Here is an 18805-nt window from a genome sequence, read left to right as displayed (position 1 = left end):
GTCAAGAGCAGATATAACATTGCACATATACCTAAAGAACTTTAATGTGAAATACAAAAGAAAATGAAAACACAGAAAGGAATTTTAAGTCCAGTATTGATTTTTTGGCACAAGAGATGTACTTTTTCCTTTCCTTTTTGTCCTTCCTAGTCTATAATATATACTGTTTGTACAAATACTTTATTAACTTTCCACATATTTCTTTATGTAAGGTATAATGATCACAGGAATTTCCTAGAAATCTGAAAATATATCCCTTCCTCAATCTACACCGCAATAAACAGGGAAAATGCCTTTGCAGTAAGTGACATTTGGGAAAAAAAAAGATACAGATTAATAAAATTTGATGAGGTAGGAATACTGAGAAAGCTTTGAAGTTCATGACAACTCCCTCATACAGACCTGAATTCGGAGTAGAAGTCTTCTGTTAGCGTGCTCTAATTTCTTCTGTCTGTGTTCTAATTCTCTGGCTCTCTGTTGTTCTTTTTGTAGCCACTTGATGTACTCCACTGATGCTTTTAAAATAGTTCCTTTGTTCCAGCGCATATCACTGCAGAATGTAGAGATAACCTTTTCACAATTGTGCATGTCAGCAGAATTCATAAGAACTTACAAAATCTTTTACATTAATATGAAATAATGATTTACATGACTATTATTCACTCTTAGATATTATTGCTTCTGAATGGAAATTTTAATAGAATAGTTAAGAAGCCCTTATATAGTAAAATTAATCCCAGAATGAAAATAAGTGTCAAAAGAAAGTAATAAAGTGACTTTTTGTGGGAGAGCTAAATGCAATATCATGATTCTACCATTACAGTTTTTATATTTTTAGTGAAAATTGCTTTTATTATTAACTCTAAGATTAAAATCTATGTGCAGTATTTCTGCATTAATGAACTAGGAAATATACATTACTGAGGACTTAAGCCTAAATTTTTAAAGATCGTTTCAAATATACTACTCTTTTTACCTGACTTACTAATGAGGTTGCTTTTAAGCTTGTTGAGAAAAAAAAAGAGAAAAAGATCTGTGCTGAGTGCCACTCCTCACTGATGATCGACTACACAAATCATGGTTTGCCACAACGGCAGAAGTATGAAAAAAATTACTGCTTAAGCCCATTCAGCAAGTTTGGAACAACATAAATCAGGTTAAAGTTCACAGCTACATACCAGATTCCAATTCACAGTAAAAATTAACTCATCTCCCATTCAGAAAACCATGGTTTAACTACCAGCTTACAAGAAGTCTTACTAACAGTGCACTTGTTCAAATGTACCATGTGTTCAAGGAGTTTCACAAATCCACTTATTAATTTTCCATGTGTTCCTTCATGAAACATAGTAGAGGCCTTAGAATAGGAATAAATTTTGTTGAAAATCTTGAATTCCTGACAAAGTTCAGTATTTTACAATACAAGTTAGTGTTGCGTTAAATTTGGAAGAGTTCATCTAAACTATTTATTACACTGCAAGATGGCTTAAAATGAACCATCTTGACTTACAGACATTTTGGTCCTATAAGGCAGGCTCAAGAGGGAAAAAGATAATAAAACTAGTGAGAATCTGAGGTTGGAGTAGAGAAGTAATCAACTTAGTGCATTCTTTTTAAGTATCTTTTCCAAATAATTACACTTACACCCTGATATTTACAGAAGAAATATAAATTACATCCTTGTCAGTTACCACTTTCCATTATTCTGTTGTTGTTTAAGTTAATGAGATCTGACTCTATTCACAATCTGAGTGAGTAAAATTGTGGTCTTAAATGGATTTAATTCTTGTAGGAGTATCTATGTTTTTAATTCAGGCTCTCAAAATAAACACCCAAGGAAACTGACACTGTTATCCCAAAGGTAAGAAAGAACTCTTGAAGACCTCCGCCAAAGTAGCTGTCATTCTGCCAAATGTATAGGGCAAATAGTAAACAGCTATGGAACTTGGGGATTCAGACCATCTGGCTTTTTCTGATGCACTACATAGATGAGAAACCCTTATGGAGCTTCAGAAATTTGCACGTACCAAGGGCTGGGCAACTCTTTGGACAAGGGGCCATAACGAATAAGGCATGGGAACATGGCGCAGGGCAAAACTGGGGTAGCTGGATGAAAACAGGCCAGGGATTATTCCATGCCACATCATGCAGAAAGCTCTAAAACTGTGGGCAGTTGGCCAAGGGGGCAGCTGCTGCTTGGGAATTGGCTGGGCACCAGTCAGTGGGCAGTGAGACGTTGCGTTGCTAGCAGGCTGCTGGTCAGCAGTTAGTTGAGTGTTGGCCGGTGGGTGACCATTGATTACATGGAGAATATATGCATATATATTTATCATTGCATTTATTTTTAATTTCTTTTCTTTGTCTGTCTTAGTTTAAAAAGTTTTTATCTCAACCCATGTGTTCTGTTTTGTTTCCAGTTTTCTCCCTCAACCCACTATGAGGAGTGAGCAAACAGTTTGCGTGGTGCTGAGTTGCCTTCTGAGTTAAACAACAACAAAGAGCTAAAGATAGGAAGACAGTAACTTTTCAAGATGGGAATCTCCAGTGACACCTCAGGTATAAGCATGCTATTTAGAGCTTAGAATTACCACAGGTTTTTACTTAATTTCAAGTGGAAATGACTGATTTAGGACATTTTCATAGCAACTTAGAATAAGTGCAACATTAACAAAAATACATATAGCATAAACTCTGAGAAGAAAATTTGACTAGGTGCTAGGAATCAGCTCCTCCTAGCTTGTAGTTAAGACCAAACTAAGCCAATTTTGAATTGTTCATCTAAACATTAAAATATATAGTAGTATAAAATTAATCTATTGCTAATGAAATAGAAAATTTTACAACATCAAACAGCAGGAGAAAACATAAATATCACATCAAACAAATATTTAATAGTGATTTCATAAGTTCATATCAGTTATAAGGCATTATGAATTAAAAAGCATATATAGACAAAAATGTTTTTGAGTCAGTTTTTCTGACTAGCATATCAATAAGACAGATATTCATGATTGTATTGGAAATCTTTTTATCATGTAATTCATTAATGTCACACATAATTGACAACCTTTGTGATATTACTAAATTTTGTTTCATATTGCCTTGACACTTTGAATTTTTATGTATACATTGTAATGATAAATTTTCTCATCATCTAAATTATCACTGAAAGGCTAATTCTGAGATTCAAATTGCCAGAGAGATGGATTCAATCATATAAGATGAGATACATATATATACAATTACTTTTGGTTGTAACATTTACAAAATTTGAGAGGCAAAAGTATTATGATGATCTAGGATTAAAATGCTGTGATTGTTATTACCACTTAAAAGACTTTGAACCACTTCTATTGAAGTGATGAAGGTGTCAGTTAAAAGAACAGTGATGTACAATATATCTAATGGTCAGTATGCACTAATACATCTGATGCAAGAATAGAATTATTCCTGATTGCCATTTGTATATCTGATATTATATGTATGTGTATGCATGTGTGTGTGAATGTATATTTACTATTTCATTGTTTTTAAAAATCCTTACTTTTTAAATCTTTTGTTTGTTTGTTTTGTTTTTGTTTTACTCTGTTCTGTAAATACTGAGACGTGGGAAAGTCTACATGTGAAACAAGTCAGTTGAGAGCAGTAAGAAGTTGAACAGGTCTGAGCATCAACAAAAATCTCTGCAAAGTATTGTGTCTTTGTGTCTTTCTACATGTTACAATAATTTGAAACTTTAAGAAAGTTACACACATTAATTTAATTAATATAGGTCTACCACACTTAATATGATTGGCATGGAAAAGTAGCAAGTAAAACACACATAGTGTTTTATTAGTCTCTGAACCCTAGCTCCCCTTAAGTTAATCAGCTAAATCTCTCTATGAAACAATTTGGCCCAGAAATTTAGTGAAACTCTTGTTTGGGAGAGTTGCTCATTTAGGAGAAAAGAAAAAAACAAAACATAGCCATTAGACTAATTTTCAAATTGCTTCCATTAAAGTATCTGTTGAAGTCAAAGGAGCTTCACTAGCTTTCACAAGTTGAAGGACATCCGGAGGAGAGACATGAGTACCTGATCTTCTAAGATTAAAACTAAGTAATGAAAGCACAGTTTGGGAGTGGGTAGTAGTCACAGAGTTTGCTAGCTGCAGAGAAGTTAATAACAAATACATCTGTGAAGTTGAAACTATGTTTGCAGACCATTTATTTCTCTACTTCTGAGAAATTAGCTTTAAACTGGGCTTGTTCAAAGAAACACTTTGAAGGACTTTGCACCTGTTTTGATGACCTGTACAATTACCAAGCGTATTCTCCTGAAAGAGGCAGCAAGTTTCTGTTTTATAATAGCTTGAGTGTACACAAGCTTTTCCTTTACAAGAAATGAGGCCATGCCGGCCATTAGAGGGTCTGTCCACAGACTACAGAGAGAACATCAGGCACAGTGCCCAGAGCAAACAGAGTGAGAGCAATCCACTAATTCTGTCCAAATACTTAGAGGTTCTTTTAGCATCTTGGTTTGGTAGAATGCCAAGAATTCATAAAGGAAAGATGGTTTTTCTCGGTATTTCTGACAATTCCAGTCTAGCTGCCTAAAAGAGTTCTTGAGTGGGTACTCCCACCCTCTGTCACAATGTAAGGTCCAGTTAGCCACTGGATTTTGAAAGGCTGAATATGAAGAAATCAAGAATGTAAAAGTGAGTATAATTTAAAAAAAAAAAAAAAAGTTTTGTTTTTTCAGCAAAATATGATTAAAATTATGGGCCTTTTTTATTCTGTCTTCAAATTTTTCCAAGAGTTTTGCATTTCTGAAACATCTATCACTTAGCTATCTAAGCTCTGAAAATTAAACAAAGGAGGCAAAGTTCTTTGCAACTTATCTCCATTTTCCGATGTTGATGAAGTGAACTTAAAACATCTATTCATTCAAGTAATATAATCCATAGTTATCATCATTAAATTGAAAAATAGTAAAGAGGAGAAAAAGAGAATAGGGACTTAAGCTCTTCAAAAGCAAGTCCCTGTAGAGGCTCCATCGGAGCCAAACAAGTTCACCATATAACTAACAAAAGTAAAATAAAATAAAAACAAACAAAAAACTTCTGAGAAATACAATTCATAAAAGATTTCCAAATAGCATCAAAAATGCCCTTTTCTACTCCTGAGCCTGAACGTAATCTTATTGAAGCAAGTCATCTGGGACAGGCATGCTAACCACAATGACTTAGTTATAGCAGTATTTGCTCTTCAATGCAAAGGCTGTTTTGTTTCATTGTCATTAGTCCACACATCAGTAAGGCTTCTCCTTTCACAGCCAAATTCCCACTATAAGAAGAATATTTTAAAATCAATATATAAGGTGAAAATGTGACGTGTGATAAAATGTTACAGATAAAATATTGTAAGAGCTGATACATCTTTCTTTCAAAGAAGAGGAGGGCAGATTGGGGGCACAGTAAGGTGTTCTAAGGAAAAAGAAAGAACTGAAAGGGAAGATAAGGACTCTGAGTTATGACTTGGCAACACAAAATGATATTAGAAATAAATAATTTTGATCTGTTCAGCCAACAAAACAATATGGTCATACTGATGTATTTCCTCTTACAAATATATATTAAAAATGTATTTACACTTCTTCAGAGGAATTTAACTTGGCACCAAACTGCAGCAAAATTACGTTATAACTTTATCTTTCATTGTGTCCAGCATATTTGATGCCTCTTTCTTCTTAATACCAACTGAACACTTTAAAATAGGCCCATTTTTAAAAGTAGTACCCATTACCAGCCTTTTAAAGACAGCAATCCTCAGAACCTAGAACAAACTTTTTGCTTTTGCAGACATAAGCTGTTATAGGGCCAATGCTCTGTTGGACACAATCATGGGACTGGAGACTAAAACAAGAAAAGTTGATGTGGTCAGATATTTTTCTGAAACGTTGATTCAAGGCTGCATCTCCAAAATCAGTAAGTAAAAACCATCATTCACTTACTGGAACAAAACTGCAGATCTAGAGCGTTCAATTTAAGTACATTATAAATGAGTGTTAACAATTTGAACAGATTCCTAAATAAAACTGGAATCCAGACCAAAAACATGTAACTGAAGCACCTCTGTAGGTAATCAAAACTACAACTGGAAATTGTAGCTCATGCTCATTTCTAATTGCAATATAACTTGCTTCCATTATTGCTTTATAGCTGCAAACCAACAGTGCCATCCACTGTTTTTCTGAGAAATCTTTCAATTATTTGCCCAAATGGTCTTGAATACTGAAAGACATGCCAGCAAAATTAAAATTCTTTTACTAGTGTTTGTTTGCAGGTGATCACATGTGTCCAAAAATTTATTTGGACACTTAAAGTACTTCTTATTTTAGTGCTCTGTAACACTCCGATCTATATTAATAACAAGAATGTGCCCATTTATCTAATCTTGAATGGATGCTGTAGAATGAAAAGGGAATTCTCTAAAATAGTAGTGGCATGTTAACTTTCTCTCTTGTGATTTCACTCAAAATGTCTAGTTTTGCCAATCTTGTCTATATCTAAGTCTTACAGTGCTTTATATCTTATAGAAATCCTTAATATAATCAAAAGTTTCTTAGTCCTGAAGAAAACAAAAAGCTGAAATATCAATAGATGTTTTCCTTCCAAGTATAGTGCAGGTCTGTACTGACATGCAAATGATAAAGAACAAATGTGTATAATCAATTTTATGCAAAATGCAAACATGGTCTTAAGTCTTCCCTGAGCGACATAAAATATCAAAGGCTAAAGTCTAGCATTAAATATCCCACTGAATTGCTACTGCTAATCATACAATAGCATTTCCTACTGAGGCAGATTTTTTTTCATGTTGATGACAAATATAAGCTTGAAGGAAATGCAGGTACAGTTTAAGAAATGTACATTTTGTATTACTGTAAGTATACGCATTAGTATAAATTGCTATTATTATAGCAATTATTATTTTTAGCCTTGCATTTCAGGACTTGTTTTTTTCCTACAGTGACTGGAATACTTCTGAAAAATGCTCAGTCTACAGTCTCTTAACCTGAATTTTAATATTTTGTTTGTTTATTTATTTATTTATTTTGCTTAGCCAAAGGACAGAGAGTGACAGCACATATTTTGTCTTACCCCACTAGAGGGCCCATGGTGAGGGCTGAAAGCATCATTCCTTCCTTCTCCAGAGACATCACACAGACTTGTGGTGTTTTTGGCTTATCTTTTCCCTACTCCATCTTCCCAGTGTGTGACACAACAGTACTGTTTTTATTTTATTATCCTTTCACATAAGTTTTCCCAATAGGCACCAGAAATCTGACAGAAGTTTGTTATTATTAACAGACTGATCGAAGCTAGTGGCCTGGCACGAACCATTTTGTATTACATCAGTCAGTCCTATGGTCAGTATGCAACTATGTTTTTTTTCCTGTATTTAAATGATAAACATTTTTATAGGAAAGACTGTTGAACTCACGGATCATTAGACTTGGGGATGAGTGTGCCAAGCTCCTTGATTCGGTAATTAATGTTATACCTTCTTCTTCTCTCAACTGTTAAAAAGAAACTAAAGTTACTATTTTAATGGTGAAATATTCACATTTTGTTAGAACTCTTGCTACAAACCATGGTTAACAGCTTTGTTATCTCTTATCTACTATTCTCAGCATTTTAAACCATGGAGAGGACTTATACAGCAGCCATCCCTCTTCATAGAAGCAGATTATGCTCCAGAAACATTTAATACCCAGCACATTTGTTTCCTCTGGTGATGGACAACACAATAATATTTAGAATAAATTTTACAATAACATTCAGAAAATGAAGAAAAACACTATTTGAACAATTAAAAAGTTACATTTGAATTGAATTTTACTATTTAAAAAAAAAAAAGACTATGTATTTTATCTTTATTTACTTCCAGTTTAGTTAGAAAGATAAAGAGAAGGTAAGTTTCTTCGTTCTCATCCAACTTCAGTCATTCTATGATTCTGTAATTCTGTGATTCTTAAAAGTAGTTCTTCCTCTTTGTGCTCTCAATCCAGTTTCTTGAAATATTGGAATCCAGACCGGAGTATGTGCACACAAAAGTTCTGTCACCTTTCTGCCACCATTAAACTAATGTAGAGAGACTTCTCCCCTGCATTCTCACAAGGTTTTCTCCAGCTACATATACATGTAGAAATATCATATTTTTCAGTGGCACAAAGGACATTTCATAACTTTGGGGGATTTCTGGTACATAATTGTGACACAGAAAGTATATTCAGCGAGGAAAAAAAATACCTAGGACATACTGAAGATGTTAAACAAAAGTTCTGTAAATGCAGTAAGTCTACAATCTAGATAACATGGTAACACAATTATGAAGCTGAGATTAACACGTTAGAAACATCATTGGTTCATGTGCTTTAATGCAGATCCTGTTGTACGTGGAATGGCCAGCTACTCAGGACTTCCAGCTTCGGGGTAGCCTAAGCTAAGAGACAGCGTAGAAATCCTATAAGAATAGCAAATTATACTTTTTCTAACAGGAAAAAAAAAATAAAAATAAAAAATTGAGGAGGAAGAATGACAGATACTACAGGAGTGTGGCTGTGGCATTTGTGAATGTCCTACTGGTGTGATCTTGCACTTCTATCCACTCTCTTCACATGGTACTTTGACTCAATAAAAGCTTTACTGAATAGGTAATTCAATTTCAGCCCACCACTTGCATTTCAGAGCAGTTGCTGCTGCTCCCCATTTCTTGAACAACCCTTCCACGAGCTCAAAATGCTAATACCACTACTCTCCACCAGACCAGAAATGACCCAAGCTCAAGCAGAATGATAAATGTTCCTTTACATTCATACATGGAGATGTGCACTTAAAGTTTAATGCCTTAATTTTGAATGCTGGTACAAAAATCCTATCCTTAGAACCCAGGACAGCCGAATTAGAAGACTGCAATCAAGGGACATCTGGTAGGTCTTCCTAGGCTGACTTCAACCTCTCACAGTCATATTTGTATATCACTTGCAGATTCAGCTCCACCATGTGGTTCACTTTTATTCCTTTCCTTCTCCCAGAACATAGAGATCTTCTTTCTTGCCCGCACATGCAAGGCTTTTAGACTTGTGTGTCAGTCAGCTACTTTCTCCCTCACTCCCTCACTCACAGACTCCAGTTCAGACCTGCCTGGACATTAGTGTTTACCCTCCTGAAATGCTCTGTCTTGGCAAAATATATCAACATATTTTTCTCTCTCTAGAAACAGGAATTTTGCTCTACAGATTAAAGCATTTCAATCTTTGTAGTTGCAATTTCCATATTCAGGAGATAGGATTATAGTCCATCTGAATGTACTGTTGTTATCCCTTTCAACCCATTGGCATAAATATGCTGGATCTCTTAGGAGAACACATTGTGTTCAAGCACACAGCAATTGAACAACATGATGTCTTCAGTTACAGTGAGGTTAAAAGAATGTACATTAAATGTGCAGTTATACAGCTTGACAGTTGCAGTTTAATTCACATTTATAGTGTGGGAAAGTCCTGAATGAGACACATAAAAAATAGTAAACACTGGCTACTTAAAAAAAAGAAAAAAAAATTCCGATGGAAGTAGGCACCTTCTCCTTCTTTCTATTTTGTTTTATTTTTCCCTGAAAATAAATTTCAAATGATTATGCTAGTGAATCAGAAGGGAAATTTTGAAATTTTGAAATATTTTTCCTGATTAATTCTTGTCACAATTTTAGTGATATACTGGGTTACAAAAAAAAATCTCAAATAGCAAATTATACCAAAGCTAAAATAACAATAAAAAAATTAAAGTACATATACAAGGATGATCAGATAGCAAATAAACATAAAAGCTGTAATACCTTTGATTGTTAAATAATAATTAAAAAAAGTAATGGTTTAAATTGTTATTGGATAAAAAAGGGATTCAATTTCTTAGATCTAAATCCCTTCCACAGTTCCATTGAGAATCTAATATTTCAAAAGGAAAGTTTAAGAACATTTCTCTAAAATCTGGACCTTTATGATGAACATTGGTATAATTCTGATCAAGTTCCAAAAACTGATTTTTCTCACCATGTCTAATATAACTAAAATAGGTAATGATGCTAATAAATGTGCTACAGGTAACGTGCTAATATGTTCAAGTGTTCAAACAGCAGAGCTATCTCCAGAAAGACTTTGAGCTCTGAGATATACACCTGGAGTCTAACTAGAAGAGATGTCATGAGTCTGCTTGCCATGATCCTGGCATACTGTCTTCATCTCACTTTCTATCACTGAAGAACACTTCACAAACACAGGAAGGATGATCTCAGAGGCAAAAAAAAAAATAACAAATTGTGGAGGAAATGGTCATAGCTGTTATCCCTAATGTGTGCTTGCACCTGTCTTGTTCTTCTGGCAGTTCGAGACAACTCCTACCCACCACCTTCCCTCAGCCAGCCAAAACTCCCTATTCCTATCCAAACAAGACCAGCAGCAGATACTGTGGTAATTCAGAGAAGATGTGCCCGCAACAAACACAAAAATTTACATGGCTTGTTTGTCATCCACTAAAAATGTGCAGATAGAAACAAGGATGCCTTCTGGAGAATCAAAGTAGTAGGAAGTTGTTGCACTGTTTGCCAGCACAACGTACCAGTATATGTACATTTCCAGGCACATGCAACTAAAGTTATAAATCTCTCTAATGTCACTGGAATAGCCAGAGAAAAAAGATATAATTAGTGGTGATTACCACTTTATCAAATTACCAATTTAGGTAATTCATGAATTACAGAAGTATAAAGGAGAACTAGAGAATATTACTGTTTTATCCAACACTTTTCAAAGAGAATGCTTCAGATTTTTGCTTTAGATGACTCTTTAGAGGGAAAAGTCACATAATCTTACAGGCACTTCTCTTTCAGCAATAAGGATATATTTTTCTATTCTAGACTTTAAAAAATGTTGTTTAGTTTTAAAGTTTAATATTTAAATACTGAACTATGAAATTCACTGTTTTAAACTTAAAGTATCTCAGAGCAGTCAGAGCACTCTGTGTCATCCATTTCTGTTCTGATCTCCTTCTGCAATGTATTGTTTCCATAGCTTTACCTGCTTCACTACACCAGTTAGTTTATAAATTTTTGTTTGTATGTTTGATTGATTGAATGATTATTTTTCTCTTCCAATTATCGATAGAGCAATGCAATCTCTCACTTGGATGTTTCAGTAAGTAACAAGTGAGGAGCCTGGATCATCTCTGCTTTGTTTTCTTTTTCATTGTCTGCCTATTTTCTTGCCCATTTTGCACTTTAATTCTTACAGAAATCAAGTAAAATGTATATGCACAAGATATATATACAACAGTACTATAAGATAACAGGGGATGTTGTGTAAAGAAATTCATTAAAACCGTATAAGGTATACTGAAAGAAAAATGTAAAAGACAACTTCAGTTTGGGGAAGAAAGCTGTGTAGTTGGCTGTTCACAGACTGAGTTAAATTTGATAACCCTGCTAAGATTCTGATCAAGCAAATGAGCAGAGGTATGGTAGCTAATGTACATTGGTTCTGCAGTCCCCATACACTCTATATAACAAGATGGAAGATGCACGTATACTTACTGAGATTGTGGTTATCCTTTTTTTGTCTCTCCTTGGCCATTGCTCGCGTATCTGCTTCTGACAGAAAGTAACATTTTTTAAACAGCCCTTAAGTTGCAAGTCCAGCTATCCTATCACCATTTCAAAATGGCCTCTTTTCACGAAAAGCAGACTTCTAGTCATTTTACTTCATTAATCTTTTTATTATTAAACAAAATCAAGCAAATCTATATTCTATCAGTATTCGATTTTTGAGCTAAGTCTGGCAGATTACTTAAGATATTCATTAAGGAAGATTTTTTATTTAAAAATATAGAAATGGTGTGGAGGACTATTTTTTCTCCAATTTTCTGTACTTTTATAACAGGATAAAACTGTACACTAATGTGAATATGGATTTGCATATCTCATAATGCAAGAGTTAATAAGATTTCTAAGATAACTCATATTGAACAAACTCACTGTTTCCTCTGAGTGACACTAATAAACTGTACACGGTTGTTAGCATTCTTTGGATTAATTGAATGTAACATTTAAAGTTGTTAATCCACTAACATAAATTAACCTTGAATAGCCTTATTGTGAGCTTTTAAAAGAACCATTTGTTTTATTCTGGAACAAATTTAATGGATGATAATTTATTTATACCATTGATCAGGAGCCAACATGTGGAAGAATTCACTATGTTTCCTAAAATAATTAGGTTTATTAGAAGCATGATATTCATAAAAACTACAGAGCAAACATTTCAGAATTGCTAAAGAGAAGAACAGAGAGAAAACATTTCTCCACGGCCATCGTCCTTTTCCATAAATGAAACTGCACACTGAAAAATTCTCAGGAAATGAACTTCTGAATTTTTGTTCAGCTTTTAAGAGAAACACCATCACTCTTGAAATTGTAAAATGTTAAAATATCAGAGTTATTTTACCTGTGAGTTCCCTTTTTACTGGTAGATTGGCTGGACAAGAAGCATTTGTGAGACTCATATTAGCTGGTGCCATTCCCTGGTCACTGTTATATATATCCAAAATGCTGCTAGATAGCTTAAGGAGGAGTGGGAGGAAAGAAAAAGAAGAAAGAGGGAGGGGAAAAAAAAAAAAAAAAAAGCAAAAACAAAAACAATGACAACAAAAAAAAACACTGTTAGAATAAATAAACTTTGAAGAAGTTACGTTCTCTAGAAGGAACTGTATATATGTTTCTGTAGGGACACTTATGGAATATTAAACTGCAATGAATGAGAAGGGTCAAAGTATGCCACTGTTCCACAAGCAGGTTTCCAAGTTAAACTTGTAGAGGTCTCAGCTGCAGAAAGACAGCAGAATATGGCCCACAGTGTCTATTTTTTAATTCTTTTATGCCATAGTTTCCAATTACAGGATTAGCATAATGGCATTTTAAACATGAATTAGGTGGAAGGTAAAAATAACCTTGCTGATTTTCAGCTACTTCCAGAAGTTCTATGGATTCTAGATAATTATCCAAATATTACTTTAAACTGAATTATTTTACATTTATGAGACAACTTATAAACACATATGTAGGTCACTCCAAAAGTAATGCTCCTATTTATTTCCATGAAAACTACAACAGACACAAAGAGTACAATAACTCTATGTTATAAAGCAAATCCTCAGCTACAAAACATTATTTTTCAAGATAGTAACCACCATTAGCTCTGCATTTTTACCAGATATGACCAACAGTATACTGTACTGTAAAAATCTTCACCAGCAGAAGTGACGCACTGTTGCTGTCACCACTGCTGAAACATACCAGCCACTGCCTCACTGTGTTCATATCCACTGTTTGGTCTTCATGAATGAAGACCATTTTGACAGACTTCTCTGCTGCCATCTGTCACCTGGCAACAAAATGTAATGGGATATTGGTCGGAAGGTTCAACCTCCACTGTCATATCACCAACATCCGCCTCTGATTTCATGGGCCAACATAATAAAATAGAAGGCATTACTTTTGGAGCAGCCTTTGTAGGCATTCAGTACTGTACAGTTCAGGCTCTGCTAAGATTCTATGACCAGATAACCAATATTTCATGACTGAATACTGCATAATATATCAGTGTTTTTCCAAGTCCGTGTTCAGAAAAAAAAAATTTACAAGGGAATAGGAATGCAAATCAGCTTCTTTTTTTTTTTTTACTTCATGATGCATATACAGGCTATGAAGACCTTTTTACTTTTACTTTAGAGACCAACGTAAAAGGACTCAGAAACTGAGTTTGCATCCAACAGGCCAAGAAGAAAACTAATTTTTACAGATTTAAATATACATCTTGAAGCACCCTAGGATTTTACAGGTAGGTCATTGAGACACCAACTAAATTTCTACTGGGAACCATCTTTTATAATATTCTGCTCATTTGTCTTCTTGTAGAAACTGTGAGCCTCACCATAAGTTATTCTCAACTGAGACATTTTCCCAATGATTTGCTTAGTATGAAATTATCAAGTGGTACTGCTTACTATATTTTTATTAATAATTCTTAAATTGAAAATATGCTTTATTGTTTTAATAGTAATTCTACTAAATTTTCTGAGAGCATAGTTTGTGTTAAATTCTCCTGTTAGCCCAGAATGGAATGAAACATTCAGAATTCTTTTTGAAAACACTTAAATAACATGTTCATTTTAAAATAAATTGTAGATGTCTTTTACATAAGAGAACTGAGAATTCTTAAGTACCATTAGAAACTGAAACATCTAGTCAGTTTTGAAAATCTGATTAAATATTTGATCTCTCAATGAAAATACCTTTTAAGAGAATGTTTGGAATTCAGATGAGTATTACTCAAGAACAAGTTATGTTTAATATTCAGGATTTGAAAGCTAAGTACATTTCTATGTTAAGCACCTTTGTTTCATTCCTGAGAGGAAAACTGACAAGTATTACAGCATGCACTGCAGCTTCAACATTAGTTTTTCTTTGTTTCAATGGCAGTGTAACTATATTACAAAAGTAAACTCATATTTACTTCAGACATGTTTAAGGACTTCCTACAGTACTGTAAAATATTTTTGCTTATTAAAATAATATGACACAGAAATTTGATATTTAGTACTGATAGAAAGAAAATGAGAGTCAATGTGAGTCCTACTCTAATTACAGTGGACACTGCATAAGGCCATTATAAGAGTTAGGTTACTATTGTAAATTGAGAAATAGTAACTGCTGAAAACAAAATAATCTCATAAATAATCTAACAAATGAAAAACAAATATGACATTGTGTGTTGTATATGTCGTATTTTAAATGGTCTGCACATTCGTGTACACGATTTCAATAATTTGAGTGTAACTGCTGATAAATTTTCTAAGATTGTCAAAATCAATATCGAAAAACCCAAACTAAACAGTTCAACACAAACTCACGAGAAACATCAGTGAGTCATCTTTATGATCTTACTAAAGTTAAATGTCTGTAGTCTATTCACAAAACATGAATTCAAGTGACAAAGCCCAAATCTAAAAGAAAAGGTTTTAAAAACACTTCACTGGCTATAATGAAAAATCACTATCAAGACACCTGAAAGTACAAGTGTGGAGGATTCGAAAGCTCTCTGACAATTAGGGTGAGTAACCCCAAAGCCAGTGGTAGACATTTCAGCTCAATTAGATTACGCAGTTAATGGTTGTAATGTGGTCGTAATGTCATCTAACTCAGCTGACACTGCCTGTAGTGACACAAATTCAAATGATGCCTTCCATCAGCAGAATTGCTGAAGTAGCATCCCACACAGCCAGGGCTTTGAGCAAATATCTGCCCCAAAATCAATGCCTGGATGTATTACCACTTCCATTGGGTAGCCAAAGGAATGCAGTATTTCTCCAAATGTCCCATATTATCTTTGTTCCACACAGTCTCCAGCATTTTCCCCTCATTTTTTGAAATTTTTTTGTCAGTCATTAGGAAGGCAGATTCATTACTCCACATGGATATGACAATAATGAAACTGAAACCCATCATTCCAAGACTGGAAGAGGATAGATTTAGGTATTAGGAGGAAATTCTTTACTGTAAGGGTGGTGAGGCATTGGACTAGGTTTCCAGAGAAGTTGTGGATGCCTCCTCCCTGGAAGTGTTCAAAACCAGGTTGGATGGAGATTTGAACAGCCTGGTCTAGTGGAATGTGTCCTGCACATGACAGGAGAATGAAAGCAGATTATCTGTAAGTTCTCTTCTAACTCAATCTTTTATGAGAAATGGTGACACAGGGAAAAATCTGCTGTAAATTATCATGCTAGGAATAACTCTTGATGTCAAGATTCAGGATCAGGTAAAGAAGAGCAGTAATCCAAGCAAACTCTTATTTTCAAAATCACATGATGTCCTGGTTTCAGCTAGGACAGAGCTGATTTTTCCTTAGTAGTTCTTGCAGTGCTGCACGCAGCCAAGGATATCTGAGCTTCTCAGACTGCCCTGATGGTGACAGAGACTAAGGGGGCACAAGGATTTGGGAGGGAACAGAACCAGGACAGCCAACCTAAGCTGGCTATCCCAGCCATATGACATCATGCTAAAAAAAACTTGAAAAATAGTGCCCATGGGGGTGGGCAGCCACCTTGGCTGGCTATCACTTGGCTGGTGACAAGCAATTGTGATGTGCATCACTTGTTTTGTATATACATATATGTGTGTGTGTATATGTATATATATGTATGTATGTGATGTACATAGATGTATATATAGATATACAAAAACAGTAATTATCATTACTATTTTCTCCACTTCTTTTTCCCTCTTGTTGAATAGATTTTATCTCAAATGAGTTCTACTTCAGGTTTTTTCTCTTACTCCTCCATTCCACTGGGAGGTGGGGGGTGTGAGTGAATGACCGTGGTGCTTAGCTACCTACTGGGTTAAACCACAACACATAAGAACAACTGAGCAAAGAAGAGTGGATCTTTCCTGAAATATATTTACATCGCTGGTTATGGGAGAAGTATAAAGATACAAAGCCAAAAACAGAGCAGAGTAGTACTTTGTTCCACCTTTCTGCCTGAATTTGCTTAGCATTAATATCCACCCTGGAAATCCTTGCAAACAGAACTTGAAAAGAAGCTTAAAATGGAAACTAGTCAATTTTGACACAATGTGAAGAAAGTTACATTTTTGTCTATGAAAGTAGGAAGCTGCTTTAGAAATGTAGACATAAATAAACTTTGTGGGTTTTTTTTAATAATTAAAATTAAAATGCATATTGGGTTATGCTATAGAAATAGTATTTTAAAATAGATTTGCCTGTTTGGTTATGCATTAGTGCTCCATGCCCAATAATGTCATTTATCTCTCATGATGTCATACAAATAGAAAATATTTTTTTAAATATGAAGCTTTAAATAGCTTAAAGATCTACCTTACGAGATAAATATATACACTGACATTGCCTTACAACAAAAAAAAGAAAAAAAATTAACACAATGAAATCTTACTAAAAGTACAAATCCTTTGCTATGATATAAGATTTGTGTACAGTAGTGATCTTAAAATTACATAGCACTATCAAATCCAACGAATCCCAAAGCACTTAAAATCTGCACTTAATTACACTGCATCAAAAGCATGTTCTTGTTTCAGTTTAGAGATGTGGAAGCACAGATATTTGGGTATGAAAATGCAGAAGTCCAAGGAAATAATCTATTTATCCTGCAGGTGTCATGAGCTACATTGGTTCACATCTGTGATGTTCTGAGAAGTCCTGGTAAGTCACATCATTTTCAACCTTTGCACTGACAATACATACATTTGTGTATGTATGTCTGAGAATCTAGATGCAAGTGGCTTGTAAAGGGTGAGCACACATGCATTAAATATAGCAGTATATAATTACTCATTTTCCTGCTTCTAAAATGCAGTCAGCTCTGGACAAAAGATTAAAAACCTTTAACACAGTAAGTGATTCGGTGGGAATAACCAGTGACAATGTGGTACAGGAAGAGAATAATACTGTATCTAATTAAAACTGCAAGGAGAATTAAAGAAAGCAGACTGTAATTAACGAAGTTAGTATTTGGCAGGGACACTAGGGTTAACGTTCTTCCTTTTGTATAAAGTGTCATGGGATCTTCAGTGCCTGTGTGCACAGACTGGAACATGAGAATTTCCATTTATTGGGCTCAATCCTGAAAGATGCTCAACTTCGAAGTTTAAACCAATTATAAAAGCAAACTTTACTTGAAGTACCTGAGCTTGGCTTGAGCTCAGCAGAATCTCACAAGAACCTGAGTCCTGGTGATTGCTGGCAGTGTCTAAGACAAGCACTGTAAAGGCCTCATTCAGATGAGTTTGTCACATTTGATATTTGTGTCCAAACTGCTCTGCAGGTTGAACTGTGTGATAAAGAGTTCACTACCAGATCGCTAGCTGGCAGTGGACAGCTGTGATTGCAGTTTGCAATCTCTCATATCTCACAGAATCATAGAATGTCCTGGGTTGAAATGTACCACAATCATCTATTTTCAACTCCCCTGCTATGTGCAGGGTCACCAACCATCAGACCAGGCTGCCCAGAGCCACATCTAGCCTGACCTTGAATGCATCCAGGGATGGGGCATCCACAACCTCCTTGGGCAATCTGTTCCAGTGTGTCACCACCCTCTGTGTGAAAAACTTCCTCCTAATATCTAACCTAAACCTCTCCTGTCTCAGTTTAAGACCATACCCCCTTGTCCTATCACTCTCCACCTTTGTAAACAGCTGTTTCCCCTCCTGTTTATATGCTCCTTTCAAGTATTGGAAGGCCACGATTGGAAGGGCTTCGGGCTTCCCTTCTCCAGCTAAACAAGCCCAGTTCCCTCAACCTTTCCTCATAGGAGAGGTGCTCCAGCCCTCTGATCATCTTAGCGGCCCTCCTCTGGACCCGCTCCACGAGCTCCATGTCTCTCCTGTACTGCGGGCCATACACAGTACTGCAGATGGGGCCTCACAAGAGCTGAGTAGAGGGGAACAATCACCTCCCTCTCCCTGCTGGTCACCTCTTCTTTAATGCAGCCCAAAACACAGTTGGCCTTCCAGGCTGCAAGCACACACTGCTGGCTCATGTCCAGCTTCTTGTCCACCAGGACCTCCAAGTCCTTCTCTGCAGGGCTGCTCTCAAGGAAATCTTCCCCCAGTTTGTATAAATACTTGGGATTGCCCCGACCCAAGTGCAGCACCCCGCGCTTGGCCTTATTGA

At 35.3% G+C, this 18805-nt stretch overlaps 1 protein-coding gene across 8 annotated transcripts in view; it reads right to left on the bottom strand.

Moving 5' to 3' along the window:
* TFEC (transcription factor EC) overlaps positions 1–18805 on the bottom strand; it is a 92050-nt gene that overhangs the window by 5231 nt on the left and 68014 nt on the right. For 5 of the 8 annotated variants that reach the window (XM_085219169.1, XM_031553244.2, XM_031553243.2 and 2 more), the window contains 4 exons: positions 12539–12653; positions 11629–11685; positions 7486–7561; positions 403–550 (listed from right to left, as the gene is read on the bottom strand). In XM_085219169.1, coding sequence (XP_085075295.1) covers positions 403–550; positions 7486–7561; positions 11629–11685; positions 12539–12653 — 396 coding nt within the window. The remainder of the gene's footprint in view (positions 1–402; positions 551–7485; positions 7562–11628; positions 11686–12538; positions 12654–18805) is intronic. The other 3 variants (XM_031553245.2, XM_085219161.1, XM_085219148.1) reach the window with 1 other exon arrangement.

This window comes from Meleagris gallopavo, chromosome 1 (assembly GCF_905368555.1).
Source record: "Meleagris gallopavo chromosome 1, MGAL_WU_HG_1.1, whole genome shotgun sequence".
Lineage (NCBI taxonomy): Eukaryota > Metazoa > Chordata > Aves > Galliformes > Phasianidae > Meleagris > Meleagris gallopavo.
This window is presented reverse-complemented; position numbering and strand designations above follow the sequence as displayed.